Genomic DNA, 14,048 nt, shown 5'->3' with positions numbered 1-14,048 from the left:
GGTATCTTCAGAAAACCTAAGCAAACTCACAGGTCCTACTGAAACCACTTACTATAAATGAAGAAATATTCAAATAACCCCCTTTAGAGTCCTGTAGATTTGCCATGTGCAGATGTAACTTGCCTAGAGAACACCATGCTACATTACCAGCAGGAATAAAGATGAAACAGTTTCTAGAGATGATTTCTACTGGATGCCAGAGTCTAGACCAAAGCCATTCTCTCTCCTAGTTGGTCATGGGATGACTGACATATGACATCAATTGATGTGTTTGTGTTCTTTCTTTTCCAAGTAAATATTTGGCCTTGGGGCCATCATTTAATTATCATTTCTCCTCCATGCATGTAAGCCAAATGAAAAATAATGAATAAAGTCATTTTAGGAAGTTCAAAAGCACCACTTTTATAATTTTTTTTTAAAAAACTGTGTATGTACTTAGAATTAAATTCCTGAAGGACAGATTTTAGGGGCTATATTTTTGTTTGGGGTTTTATTTTAATGTAATAAGAGGGAAAATATTAATGTAAAGTAAAGTGACTTTGGTTTAAATGAATGTTCTAAATTAAAAGTGTATTTAGTTTGGACTTTGCTACTTCAGATAAAGGCTAAGCTGATGGATAGCTCTGCTTCATCTATTTAAGATGGAACTGGCTAAGAAAGCAACCTCTGGAAATTTACAATGTAGTGGGGAAGTAAAGAGATACATATTACAAGGTTACGTCTAATGACTCCAAGGGTTGCTATGGGAATAGAGTTACCTGGATTTGGAGGGAAGGAGGAAGCAAGAAGCATCAGGGAAGGCTTCCTACAAGGGTTGACAGCATACGGAATCAATTTGGAAGGAGGTTTCTTCTAATGGTGTGGTACAAGGTGCTCAAAAGGCCTTTATCAAATGTACTAGTGGCTTGAAGTTGGAAAGGATAGAGTAGTTACTTGGCAGAAGATTCAGGATCCAAAGAGATTTCCACAGGTTTCCTTCAAGGGGCCAATTTTAATGGGATAAAATGTCATCTCCACAGGAGCAAGGATTTTTATTTGTGGTATTCTCTCTTGTATTGGTTCTCAGCACCCAGAAGTGCCTGTGCCTGGCATGGATTAGTGCTCAATAAATATTTGCTCATGATGGTATAAATTAGTTATCTTTCCTCCCTGAACCTACTCTTTCTATCTCGATTAGTAGCAATACCCAGTAATCTGGGAGTTATCTGGTTATCACTCTCTCCTTCATTCTCCAAAGCCATCTGTCACCTCTTCTTATCAAATCTACCTGCAGTATGTTTGTAGAATTCTTTTCCTCAAAAGACCAACATCAACAATCCAATGTCCAAGTAGAGTGAAATATAATTAAGCAGAAGAATATGTTAATAAAAAGAAAACTTAGGCATTGGTGTGCTGGATCTAGTTCATACAGATCTCAAGTGTAGAAAGTATGTATCACTTCCCAACTCTGAGATCAATGACTTCACTTTGGCAGTTTGAAATTGGTCATGCTGTCATATAGGAGTATTTTCACTACAGAAAACAGCATATCCCACAAATTAGAGTTTTGTTTTATGTTTTGGGTTTTTTTTTAAAATCCAGTTTACCAGCACACCACTGGTTTTAGTTCATAGGAAGTTTGTAACACAAAGTGGTCTCCAACAAAGTGAATTCAATATTTGAACTTCTTTAAGGAAAAAAGGATTCGATTTGTTCTATATGGTCTCAAAGAGTGATGTGAGAGGCAGCAGGTAAACATTTCAGGAAGACAGATTGTGTTCAATGCTGGGAAATCCCTGGGACCAGAAATGTCCATTTAGGTGGATGCCCACTTGCCTTGGCAGAGACTCTACAGAGCAGGCTGAAGAATGGAAGGTGGTAGGGGTTGAATGACTCTTTAGTAGGGCCACCAAATATAGCAAATAAAAGTACAGGATGGCCAGATAAATTTGATAAATAGCTCTAACTGCTGAATTTTTATAATTTATTGAAAAAAAGCTGAATTTGAGACACTAACAGTGCCCTGAGAAAGCCAGTAGAGGAAGCAGTACAAAACCATTAACAGGACATATCCTGTATATACAGAATGCCTGACCACCCTACTCCTTAGGGTATTTCCATCCATGAAATTCTCCTTATACCTATGAGCAGTGTTTTCACCTAGTGCTGGTAGGCCCAATTAACTTCATTCTCATATCAATTAAATTAACCAGAGGCTTTGCTGGGAAATTCATAAGTCTAAGTTTCATACTATGTTACTTGAAAGTAATAAAATTCTTGTTTTAGAAAATGCTTCTTTAATTCCAAAATTTTACTAACATAGTCAGACTTTCTTCACTTGCATTCTCCCAACCCTACCTCAATCTCCAACTCCAGTTATTTGGTAGGAAAGAGATTTACTGTTAGGAGGTTCCAGTTTCCCCTCATAATCTTTGTAAAGCTGAGAATCTATAGCACATAAACACATGCCCAAGATTTAACCATGAGCTTCTTACAGGCAGGATCCATACTTTTTTCCTCCTTGAATCTTCAGCCAGTAGGCAATGCTGAGAACCTGGTGCCTTTAATCAATATTTTCTAATTGAACAAATGTTCCACCCTCCATACCTAGCCTGATTTCCTCATGGCTGGGCCCGGATGTCAGAAGCCTGGATGTCAGTTGTTCAATAAATGGGGGAGAGAAGCTATGAATGAGCCTTGAATGTAACTGCACTGTAAAGACCCACTCATTGACTATATATCTGTATATTTATACCACTGTGTCTGTGTCTTTGGCCTCTGTTTCCAGCATAGTCACTTTGGCATTCTCCTGTTCTCCCATTTCTATTTAAAGCCCCTGTTCAATAATGTCCCTTCCAGCACCCCTACTTCCTCAGAGATGAGGCCATCTGATTACTATACCTTTTTCACATCCTTGTTATTATCATGAATTTCCCAGGAGATGTCTCATCATTCATTAGTGACATTGGTAACTTGCTTTGGTAAACCCAACTCACTCATCACCCCCACTCCTGCCCTCAACCTAGGCAATTCTGACAGTCATAATAATGGCCTTCCCCATACACTGACTGCTTCACTGATACCCACCCCTAGATCAAATCAACCACACAGCTTCTTCATTCTGATCTGATGAGTGTAGCTAAATGAAACCAACTATCACCATTTCAAACTATGAATGTGGACATTTCTAGTCCAACCTCAGCTGGATCTTTCAACACAGCATGATAAATGTATTCACCCTTACTGGACTCTTTCCCTGTTTTCTACAGGAAGGTCTTGTTGATTTTCCCAAACTTCTAATTCCATCTTTTCTTTAATTCTCATGAAGTGTCCTGAGAAGATCAAAATAATCCACTGAAAACTCTTTCAGTTCTCCTGTCACTGCCTCAAAATATCTCAGTAGCTTTCACCTGTCTTTCCTGCTGTCCGTCAGGAAAACATGCTCCTCCTTGAATAACTTAATTCCTCTCCTCAGGCATATGATCCCACCTCTACAGTCTCCTTGGACCTCGATGAATCTCCTAGTTAGCTTCATTTTCTTCCTCTGCTCTGGCTCTGTCCCCTCTGCTAAGAAAATATTCAAGTCTCTTATCAAGAGCACCTTCAAGTGCCTGCTCCATCTCATTCTCGTCAATCCCAATTTTCTCAAACTAAAAATTTACATTCTCCAACTCTATTTCCTCCTCTCCTTCTCACTCCTGAACTATTCTGTAAAATGATATTCATCCTTCCTTCATCTCTTTTTTGAAACTTCCCTTTTGAAAGTCATCCATGCCTAATTCAGTGGCCTCTTTCCCTTTTCCTGTCAAAATCACACATCCCCATTTTATAGGGAAGAAAACTGAACGTCACAAAAGAACCATGAGTGGTAGTGTCGAGATTCAAGCCTATAACACTCTCCAGGCATTAAGTTTGATAAGGAAACAGCAGCAAGACCAGCAAAATCTCCCTATGTGACTTGTAGACTTTGTTACAGATGTGGGGAGGCAGGCAAGGAGGACAGAGAGATAGAGAATTTGACAAGCTCAAACAATCCAGCATGGTGAGTACTATAATGAAGAACACACAGATAACTATAAAAACATATAGCAGAGGCAACTAGCCTAATTCTAAGGGGTCAGAAAAGTCTTTTCAAAGTGGGAGATGTTTAAACACAAACCTGAAGGAGACAAGGAATTAACTAGGTGAGTGGAAATGAGAGAGGAGAATGTTATAGACAAACAGGGAAAATACATAAAGGCCAAGAGGCTAAAGACAGCATGGGGCATTTTAGGTACTGGAAAAAGTATCTCTAGTGAGAATGCAAAGATGCTAGAAAGGCAGGCATTAAGTGTCTCGTAGGTCAAGTTGAGTAGTTCTGGTCATTAAAAGATTTTAGGCAGCGGACAGATGATGTGACTGGCCTCTTGTTTTAGACAGACCTCTTTGGGTCTAGTGGGAGAATGGATTGAAGAAAAGTGGGTGGGGGAAGAACAGTTGGGAAGCTGTTGAAATAATCAAAAAAATTGGTAAAAGTGGAGGAGAAAAGCAAAAATATTCAAAGAGAGAAAAGTAGAGTAGACTGGACTTGGGGATTAATGGCACCAGGAAGAGGCTTTTGACACATATTGCCAAAATAGTTTTCCAAAAAGTAGTACCAATTCACACTGCCTTCAGCAGCTTTCCCCATGTAGTAGGACATCTTGTCAGTCATTACCCACATTAGACCTCTTTGAAATAAGATACAATTAATCACTCTCTTTTCTCAGATTCCAGGACATTCCTCTAAACAAACTCACAAAATCTTTTACAGTACAAGGGAGCATATAATTTTTAAAAATAAGCATGAAGGAGAAGGAAAGAGAGAGAGAGAAAAAACCTCTTCTGAGTCTTCTCTTTGTTCTCAGAATTTTGTTGAGTTTCTGTTGGATTGGTAACTTCTATCAACTCCCTAAATGATGGTGTCCCTTGTTTTCTTATTCCAGTCACCATGCATCAGTATTACCCAGGACTCTATCTTCTACTTCTCTAATCCTTATTTTCATATCTATATATAGAATTCTAGACCTGTTTTTTTCCAGCTGCCTACTGATCATCTCTACCAGGATAATAACCCATCTCAATCCTACATTTGAAACAAATTTTATTATCTCCTCTACTCCAAATGGATCCTTTCTAATGTGCTTTCAATCTCACTTCACAGCTTAATCATCTTCTCATTCACCCAACCTGGAAACTATGGGGTGGCCTTGACCACAACATCTCCTTTACCAGTATATTTAGTCCATGACAAAACCTTTCAATTATACTTTAGCAGCATCTCTTGAATTCCCTCATCTGCATTCTCAGGGCCACACTCCAGTGCTGAGCCCTCAGTATCTTGTCAAAGGCATTTTAATAGCTATCAGGCCGAGAATATCTCCACCATCTTTTCTTTTTCCAGTTTTGCTGGGTCATGTCAATTCCATGTGTAATAATTGCTGATGATTTCCATTTGCCCCATGATAAACCAGACCTTCTAAAACCTGAGCCTCAACCTACATATCTGGTCTCACCTCGCCACAACCTATATTCCAGGCACAGGCAATTGCTCATTATTGCCCAAAGACACTCTCGTGCAATTCATTCTGTCTCATGACAAAAGTTTATTTACCTCAAAGGTCAGCTCAAATCTTATCATTTTCTCAGAAGACTTTCCAAACTCTCTTCCAAATGAACACTTTTTGTTCATTTCAACTTTCTCTCTGTTCCAATGGCATATCTTTTACACCTCTACTTTACTATTTATCACATCACCTCATAATTATCTATCTGGTTCTCGCATTAGATATTTATCTCCTCACGAGCAAGGATCATGAAACCCCAGAACCCAACACACAGCTGGCCTGCCATATGTTGTGTGCTCACTGCATATCTAGGAAGGAGAAAAGGAAGAAAAAAGATTCGGAAAGCATATTACAACATAGACCAAAAAAAATTGAAAATAAATTTCCAAATACAGAAAGTCAGCCATGGCCATTAATTTTAAAGAATCATTAGTCTCTTGCCTTCTTCCCTCATTTTCATTTAGTCCTTTCCTTTCTTCCTCAATTCTGTTTATTTCCCTCCAACTTTACATTAACTCCATCTGCGGTGCTAATGGCACTGGTCCACCAAGATCTAATTTGATTAATATTCACCTTCTCACGGCACCAAGAGGCATCCTGACATCATGAGAAAAACACTGAACTAAGAATTGAGAACCTATGAGTTCTAGATCATTAATTCTTTCCACAAATATTTACTGAGCTCCTGCTTTGTGTGAGGTACTGTTCTAAGCGCTTGGGGTATGTTCATGAACAAAAAAGATAAATGTTCCTCCCTTCATGAAGCATACATTCTGTTAGAGGGAAGGAGAGATGGATAATAAATAATAAACATAATAAATAAGTATTTTGGAAGGTGAGGATCACAAGTGTTAAGTGGGGATAGGTGTGGGGAGAGGACATATAGGTTACATTTTTAAATAGAAAGCCCTCGTTGAGAAGATAAGATTTGAGCAAGGAAGGTGGTGGAGTTACCTGGTGCAGGGATTTGTGAGAAGAGCATCTAGACAATGGTAACAACTATAGCAAAGGTGGTAAGGGGGAGAATGCCTGGTGTGTTTGAGGAACAAGAAGACCTGTGTGGCCAAAAGAGAGTAAGTGAAGGGAGTGTGTAGGAGAGGAAATCCAAGAGGTTAATAAGGCAAGATGATATAGAGCCTCGTAAACTGTTATCAGGATTCTGGCTTTCATTCTTAGTGAGATGAGCATTCATTGCAGACTTTGTTTTAAGTAGAGGAGTGGCATGATTTGACTTGAAGCCATTTGGCTACTGTGTTGAAAATAGATTGTAGGGAGAAAGGATAGAAGCTAGGAACAAGTAGGAGGGCATGGTACTGATCCCATAAAAAGATGATGGTGGTTGGGGATTTCCCTGGTGGTCCAGTGGTTAAGGCTACACCTTCCAATGCAGGGGATGTGGGTTCAATCCCAGGTTGGGGAGCTAATATCCCACATGACTTGTGACCAAAAAAACCAAAACATAAAACAGAAGCAGTATTGTAACAAATTCAATAAAGACTTTAAAAATGGTCCACATCAAAAAAAAAAAAAATGATCGTGGTTCAAACCAGACTGGTGGCTGAATCATTGGTTTCTGGATATAGTTTTTGGTAGAACCAACAGGATTTCCTGAGAGATTAGGTATAGGATGTGAGAGAAAGGGAGGAATCAAGGGAGACTCCAAGATTTGGGGGCTGAGATTCTAGAAGTAGGAAGTTTCCATCAACTGAGATGGGGGAGGCTGTGGGAAGAACAGATTTGGCAGGGGAGGGTGGTGGGGAGCAAGGGGTCTAGGAGCTCAGTTTTGGACTTGTTGAGATTGAAGTGCCTATTAGATGTCACAGGGAATGAGTTGAATAAACAGTTGGATATCTGAGCCTTGAGTTTGGGGAAGATTTAAATTTGGCAGTCATTAGTGAATAGACGGTTTTAAACTCATGAGACTTATAAGACCCAATGTATTTCAACCCAAATGCAATTATCTGCTTAATCTTAGCCAAATTATCTAATCTCTCTGCTTCTCATTTTTTTCATCTCTACAATGATAAGGTTAAGCTAAATATGTGATTTTCAACTGTGTTCCATGGAGCAGTAGGGTTCTGTAGACAGGGCTGCCAGGATCAGAAATATGTTTCCTCTCCTATTGCCTAAACCAACTAGCAATCCCATATTTTTACAATGAAAATCAGACATACATTTAGAGATAGTGCAAGCAGATATTTATGATGTATATACTATAGTGGACTAGGGTGTGTGTTGTGTGGGAGAAGTATCTTTCCAGATGAAATAATGAATAGCATCTCATAAAAAACAACCCCATATATCTGCTTCATGACTGGTCAGCTATCAAAGGGATATGTGTAAATAAAGGTACAAAATAGCAATAGTACACAGTTATCCTAAAAATTCTTACCATAGTCAACATGTGCTCAGGTTTCTTCTCTAAAAGATATTTACTGAAAATTAAATTCAAAGAGTATTGATATTCCATTTATTTTAGACCCAATTACTGATGGCAGTATTCAGAATTCCCTTTGACCCTGACACCATGAACAATTGATACTTTTTAAAAATAAATTTATTTATTTATTTTTGTCTGCATCAGGTCTTTGTTGCTGCACATGGGCTTTCTCTAGTTGCGGTGATCGGGCGCTACTCTTCATTACCACGCAAAAGTTTCTCATTGTGGTGGCTTCTCTTGTTGCGGAGCATGGGCTCTAGACATGTGGGCTTCAGTAGCTGTGGCACATAGGCTCAGTAGTTGTGGCTCACGGGCTCTAGAATGCAGACTCTGTAGTTGTGGCACACGGGCTTTGTTGCTCTGTGGCATGTGGGATCTTCCCAGACCAGGGCTCGAACCCATGTCCCCTACATTGGCAGGCGGATTCCTAACCACTGAGCCACCAGGGAGGCCCAATAATTTTAACTGTAGAAAAATGCATGAAGTTATTGCTGAAAGAGGACCTTAGAAATACTTCAGTCAATTACCTTTACTTTATAGTGGAAGAGCTGAGGCCCAAAGGTCAAAAGTCATGCTGGAACTGGAACCTAGGTCATTTCCTATTTCTTAGTCCAGTGCTCTTTTCACCACACTATGCGGATTTCATGGCTGTTTCAGAAATGGCACTGAAATTTTACATGAAGGCAGAAATCAGCAATGATATGTGATCTTCATATTTTCCTAATCAGTTAATTTTATTATCTTCATGTTTTCCTAATCCATTACTTTACAATAATGTTCTTCGTATTTTCTCATAGTTGTAAGGATCATCCTTGCCATTGTCTTTTGCCTGGTGTCTGGTGTCCTAATCGTGCTGCTGTTTATCCTCATCCGCCACAGGCCCTGCTGACAGAGAGACTCTGTGGAAACATCTGAACAGATGGCTGAATAAGGGCGGACATGCCAGGCCAATCCCCTGTGCTGCAGCATTCCTCAGTGATGCAGCATTCAAAGGACAGGTTTTCACCTTGTGGGCATCACCCCATCTTTTGAGCCTGCCTAGAGAAGAGTCTGAACTCACAGTGACCCAGGGACAGCTGCCAGACTGACTGATGAATGAACACCAGGTCATCCTGGTGCGGGCTTCTCATTCAGCTGGAAGGAAACTGTTCTGCAAAGGATAGTCATATTCTCTGGCACAAATGTCCAGAGAAAAATAAGAAGTCAAATTCCAATCAGCCTTTTGCCTTCAAAGAGCAAAAGCTTACAAGGGGTGACAAAGACATAGATTAAAGAAGACTGGATAATGGGAAAAATTAGACTAGAAGTAGTATGATATAGGATGATTCTTAAGAAATAGGACTCAATCAGAAGGTATAAATAAATCTCTTTTTTAAATCTTAAGTAGGTTTAATGCAAACATGCACACTAATTTTTCTTCTTATTAAATGTTTGAAGAAGGAATTTGACAACACATGTAGAAAATAAGTACTGCTATATTGCAAAGGGAGGGGGTGACTTTTTAAAGTTTTATTAAATTTTTATTACAAGTAATTGTATCCAAAACAAAAATAAATGCAGATAATAAAGAAGAGTATAAAATACAAAATAAAAGGTCTTCTTATACACTTCCAATCATCAGAGGCAATGTTGTCAAGAATGTCTGGTTTTAGTTCTCCTAGCGATTAGCATGAATTTTATGAATTACTTTTATTTTATGAAATTTTTACATGTTTTACTGCTCTTATAACCCATGGAGTTCTCTTTCTTGTATTCTTTTTCCCCTTCCTTGAAGTTTGTTTTTTTTTTTTTATGGGTGCATGGGCTCTAAGTTTTCTGGTTCTAATATGTCTATATAATGCCCTCCCGCTTACCTATCAGTCAGCTGGGTATAAATTTTCCTATTGAAAAATCATTTCCCTCAGAATTTGAATTCAGTATTCTGTTGTCTTCTAGCATACAGGTCTGCTGACAAGAAGTCTGATATCAAGGAAACTCTGTGTAGAACTTGAATTTCTTGGTATTCTCCATGCCTCAATTTTCTCTCACATTTTCCAGATTTTTGTCTTATTTTTCTGCATTCTAAGAAACTTCATTTTCCAGAACACCAACTTGGTCTTCAGCAACAATTATTTCTTTTTTATTTCCAAGAATTCTTCCCTATTCATTGATTGTTCATTTTTCATTGTGGCCCCTTCTTATTTTAGGAATGCAATCTATTCTTGAATGTCTTCAAGAATGCTACTTAGAATTTTTTCAAGTTCTCCTCTGCTCCCTAAATTATCTCTGTTTTCTCTGGGCTCAGTTGTTTGAATTTATTAATCTTGGACCTTCTCTTTCATGCTCCAGGTTTGTCTCAAATTCTTGTGAATCGTAATCCACAAATGAAGAACTTTGTAGATTAGTAGGGATGGCTGGTGTTGGTTTCCTAGTTTTGTATATCTATTTTCCCGACAGACATCTTTAATAACTGCTTTAAAATTCTCTTTTGCTAATTGCACCATCTTGGTTCTCTCACGATCAGTCTTAATTCATTGCCTTTTTAGGTTACATTTTCCTGTTTCTTTGTATATAGAATAATTTTGGATTGTGTTTTAAACATTGTAAATGATATGTTATAGAAGATCTGGATTCTAGTATGTTCCTCTAGAAAGTTGTGGGTATTTTTTAAGCAGTTAGTTAAATTGGTTGAATTCAAGATGCAAACTGTCTCCCCTGCAATGGATAGCAACTAAAAGATGGGGACAGGGACAGGTTTCCAAACACCAGAGCTCATGAAAATAAAATTAGTCCATCTAATGAAAACTTACTTTTACCAAATTAACACAATAATTTTGTAGACCAGTGTTCTGTAGACCACAATTAATGATCTTTTCCAGGGAAACATGCTGAAATGAAAATATTACAGCTTTCCCCATTAAAAATACATTGCTCTTTTGGAAGGCAGATCTAGGCTTTAAATAGTGTGCCCATTATAGAGTGGTCAAATGTGAAATAAAATAGACTGAGGCAAAGAATTGATGGCATTTGGTGCTGGTTCATTGCACATGAATAAATGACTTCATTTCTCTGTTCCTCTCTCCTTTGCAGACTCCCAGATTTGCAGCTCCCACATGCCAATTTCAAGCATTTCAGTTTCATCTTTACCATTTGGGCATTAGCTATACTATTTATGGCTTAATATATTTTATAATGTTATCCTATCCTATATATGAACTCAGAAATGCTGGCTATAAATTTTCTAATATAGATTAAACTAAATATAGACTACCGTTATCATAAAAAGTTGATATGTGCAGTATCTAAAAACCACATGTGGCATTTAGGAACCACCTAAATAATTTAGAAACCACCTAAATAATTCAAGAGTCACTGAAAGTATTCAAGAGAGGACCATTTGGTTTTCAGTGGGAGCTATATGTGCCAACCAAATGTATTAACTCATTTGAATCTCACTATACATCTATGAGGAGGATATTGTTTTATATACATTTTACAGATGTGTAAACTGAGACACAGAAAGACTTGCATGTCCTAGTCACAGAGCAGGCTCTACGGCTGACCCAGATTTCCGCCATAACACACTGACTTCAGAGCCTGTGCTCATAGCCATGATACAATAGTGCCCCTTGAGGTCTGTTTCCAGACCCAGACCAAGTTTTCAGATGCACAGAGATTGCTTCCAGTACAACTACACCATTCTAACGTGCATTTTCATTATGTGCTCTTTAATCATCCTATATATACTCTTCTATGAAGAGACTGTAACCTTTGGAGACCAATCGAGGAGTCAGCATTTGGGAAGGATTTGGCTAATCTGAGGTCTTGGAAAGGGGGCTGAGGTACCTTCGAACCATAGGCCATCTATTAGACAATATACTTTCATCACATTATATTACTCCCTGTGGTTCCTACTGACACCAAAATGCCACGCAAGTCTCAATTTGTCAACCATTCCTGAGCCCCACATTTATGCCTGTCAGTTTGCTAATCAATGTGAAGGATACATGATTGCCCATTACCTATCACTGCCAAACTAACTACCCCAAAATTCAGTGGCTTAAAACAGGCAATTTATTTTGCCCACAATTTTATGTGTCAGGAATCCTGGAAGAGCCTAGAGGGACAGTTCACCTCTGATCCATGTGGCAGCAAGTAGGGTGGCAAGAACTAAAGGACCCATTTCCAAGATGGCTTCTTCACTTGGGGGTCTGATACTTGTGTTTCTTGGTCACCTTTTTCTCCATATGGTATTTTATCCTCCAGGGCCTCTTCATATAGCTTGGGCTTTTTGCAGCATGGTGATCTAGGATAACTGCACGTCTTACATGGTGTCTTGCTTCTATGAGGAAGGAAGCAGAAGTGGACAGCTCAGTTAAGAGTTATGCTCAGACTGGTATAGCATCACTTCTAACATATGCTGTTGTTCAAAAGTGTCATGGGCTTACCCAGATTCAAGGGGGTGGAAAAATATTCTACCTGCTGATGGGAGAGTATCAAGGTCATATAGTGAAAGAGCATGAGGGGGTGGGAAATATTATTGCTGTCATCTTTGGAACATACAGTCTTCCACACCTCAAAAAGCTTTTACTCTAACTCACGGGTTCATCAATAAAAGTCCATGGATAAAATTTAGGAGGTCTGTGAACTTGGAAGGAAATAAATCATATTTTTATTTTCTCTAATCTCTAAACTTTAGCATTTCTATCCATTCTGAATGTAGGCACAAACTACAGGAGTTATAGCAATACCTGTGATTTTGTTACCAATAAAAATCACAGATATTTTTACAGCACATTCAGTTGGGTATCAGGGGCCTGATCCTGGCCTATGGGAGCTTCAATGGGGCCATCTCCCTACTGACCTATTCCATGTTGGGCCAGTGGGAAGTGAAGAAGATCAATAACGCTCACACTACTGGCTTCAAAGCAGTGAGCTGGGCCCCTGCTGTCATGCCTGGAAGCTTCATAGACCAGCCATCTGGGCAGAAGTCCAACTACGTCAAGAAATATGCATCAGGTGGCTGTGACAACCTCATCAAACTGTGGAAGGAGGAGGAGGACAGCCAGTGGAAGGAAGAGCAGAAGTTGAAAGCACACAGTGACTGGGTTTGAGACATGGCCTGGGCCAGCTCCATTGGCCTGCCTACCAGCACGATTGCCAGCTGCTCCCAGGATGGTCGAGTGTTCAGTTGTACCTGTGATGATGCCACGGGCAATACATGGTCTCCCAAACTGTTGCACAAGTTCAATGATGTTGAATGGCATGTGAGCTTGTCCATCACAGCCAACGTCCTGGCTATCTCAGGCAGAGACAATAACGTGACCCTGTGGAAGGAGTCAGTCAACTGGCAGTGGGTGTGCATCAGTGATGCCAACAAGGGCCAGGGTTCCATATCCACTTCAGTCACAGAAAAGTGACTGAGAATGAGCAGTGACAAGACAGGCAGGGCCTCTACCTGCTGCCTCCAGGACTGCCCTTTCCTGGGCCAACTGACCACACACCTGGGAGGAAGAATGCCCAACTCCCACAATATCACTTGCTCCTGGGAGTCATAACAAATGCAACCAGATTCATCATCTGCCTTAACATGATTTGATATGGTTTGTAATATACTGTCCAGCTGAATGCACTCTTGTTAAGAGGGAAAAACTACAAATGACCTTCAAATCTATTATTTTAAAATATTTTGGGTCATTTTTATGTAACTTTTAGGTGCAGGCATCATTTGTGGGGGCAGGGGGGTGTTTCCAAAGTATTTAAATAAATTCATATTGCTTATAAACAACAAAAACAAAAATGCCTGGATGCTATAGCTTCAATTCTGAGAAAAAAAATAATTATGAACTTAATATTATATATCCAGTAAACATGTCAATCAAATGAGAGGGAAAATTAAGTCACTTTCAGACTTGTAAAAATTCAGTAGGCTTATTCCTCATGCATGCTTTTAAGAAAATTACTTTTGAAGATATTCTTTAGCCAAAACAAGAATAAAATTCAAGAAAGGTAAAGACTGGAGATCCAAGATAACTGACTCTAATCCAGGACAAGAAGTCAGGATG

General features: G+C 39.1%; 1 protein-coding gene and 1 pseudogene across 4 annotated transcripts in view; both read left to right on the top strand.

Moving 5' to 3' along the window:
- The window catches only part of ACP3 (acid phosphatase 3), a 51,136-nt gene extending 41,564 nt beyond the window's left edge, over nt 1-9,572 (top strand). For all 4 annotated transcript variants that reach the window (XM_067737813.1, XM_067737811.1, XM_067737810.1 and 1 more), the window contains one exon: nt 8,884-9,572. In XM_067737813.1, coding sequence (XP_067593914.1) covers nt 8,884-9,092 — 209 coding nt within the window. In that variant the 3' untranslated portion in view covers nt 9,093-9,572. The remainder of the gene's footprint in view (nt 1-8,883) is intronic.
- A 2,601-nt stretch (nt 9,573-12,173) lies between these two features.
- LOC137224247 (protein SEC13 homolog pseudogene) lies at nt 12,174-13,585 on the top strand (annotated as a pseudogene).
- Nucleotides 13,586-14,048: the final 463 nt, after the last annotated feature.

Source organism: Pseudorca crassidens, chromosome 5 (genome assembly GCF_039906515.1).
Source record: "Pseudorca crassidens isolate mPseCra1 chromosome 5, mPseCra1.hap1, whole genome shotgun sequence".
Classification (NCBI taxonomy): Eukaryota; Metazoa; Chordata; class Mammalia; order Artiodactyla; family Delphinidae; genus Pseudorca; species Pseudorca crassidens.
Note: the sequence above shows the minus strand (reverse complement) of the source record. Positions and strands in the feature narration are given on the sequence as shown.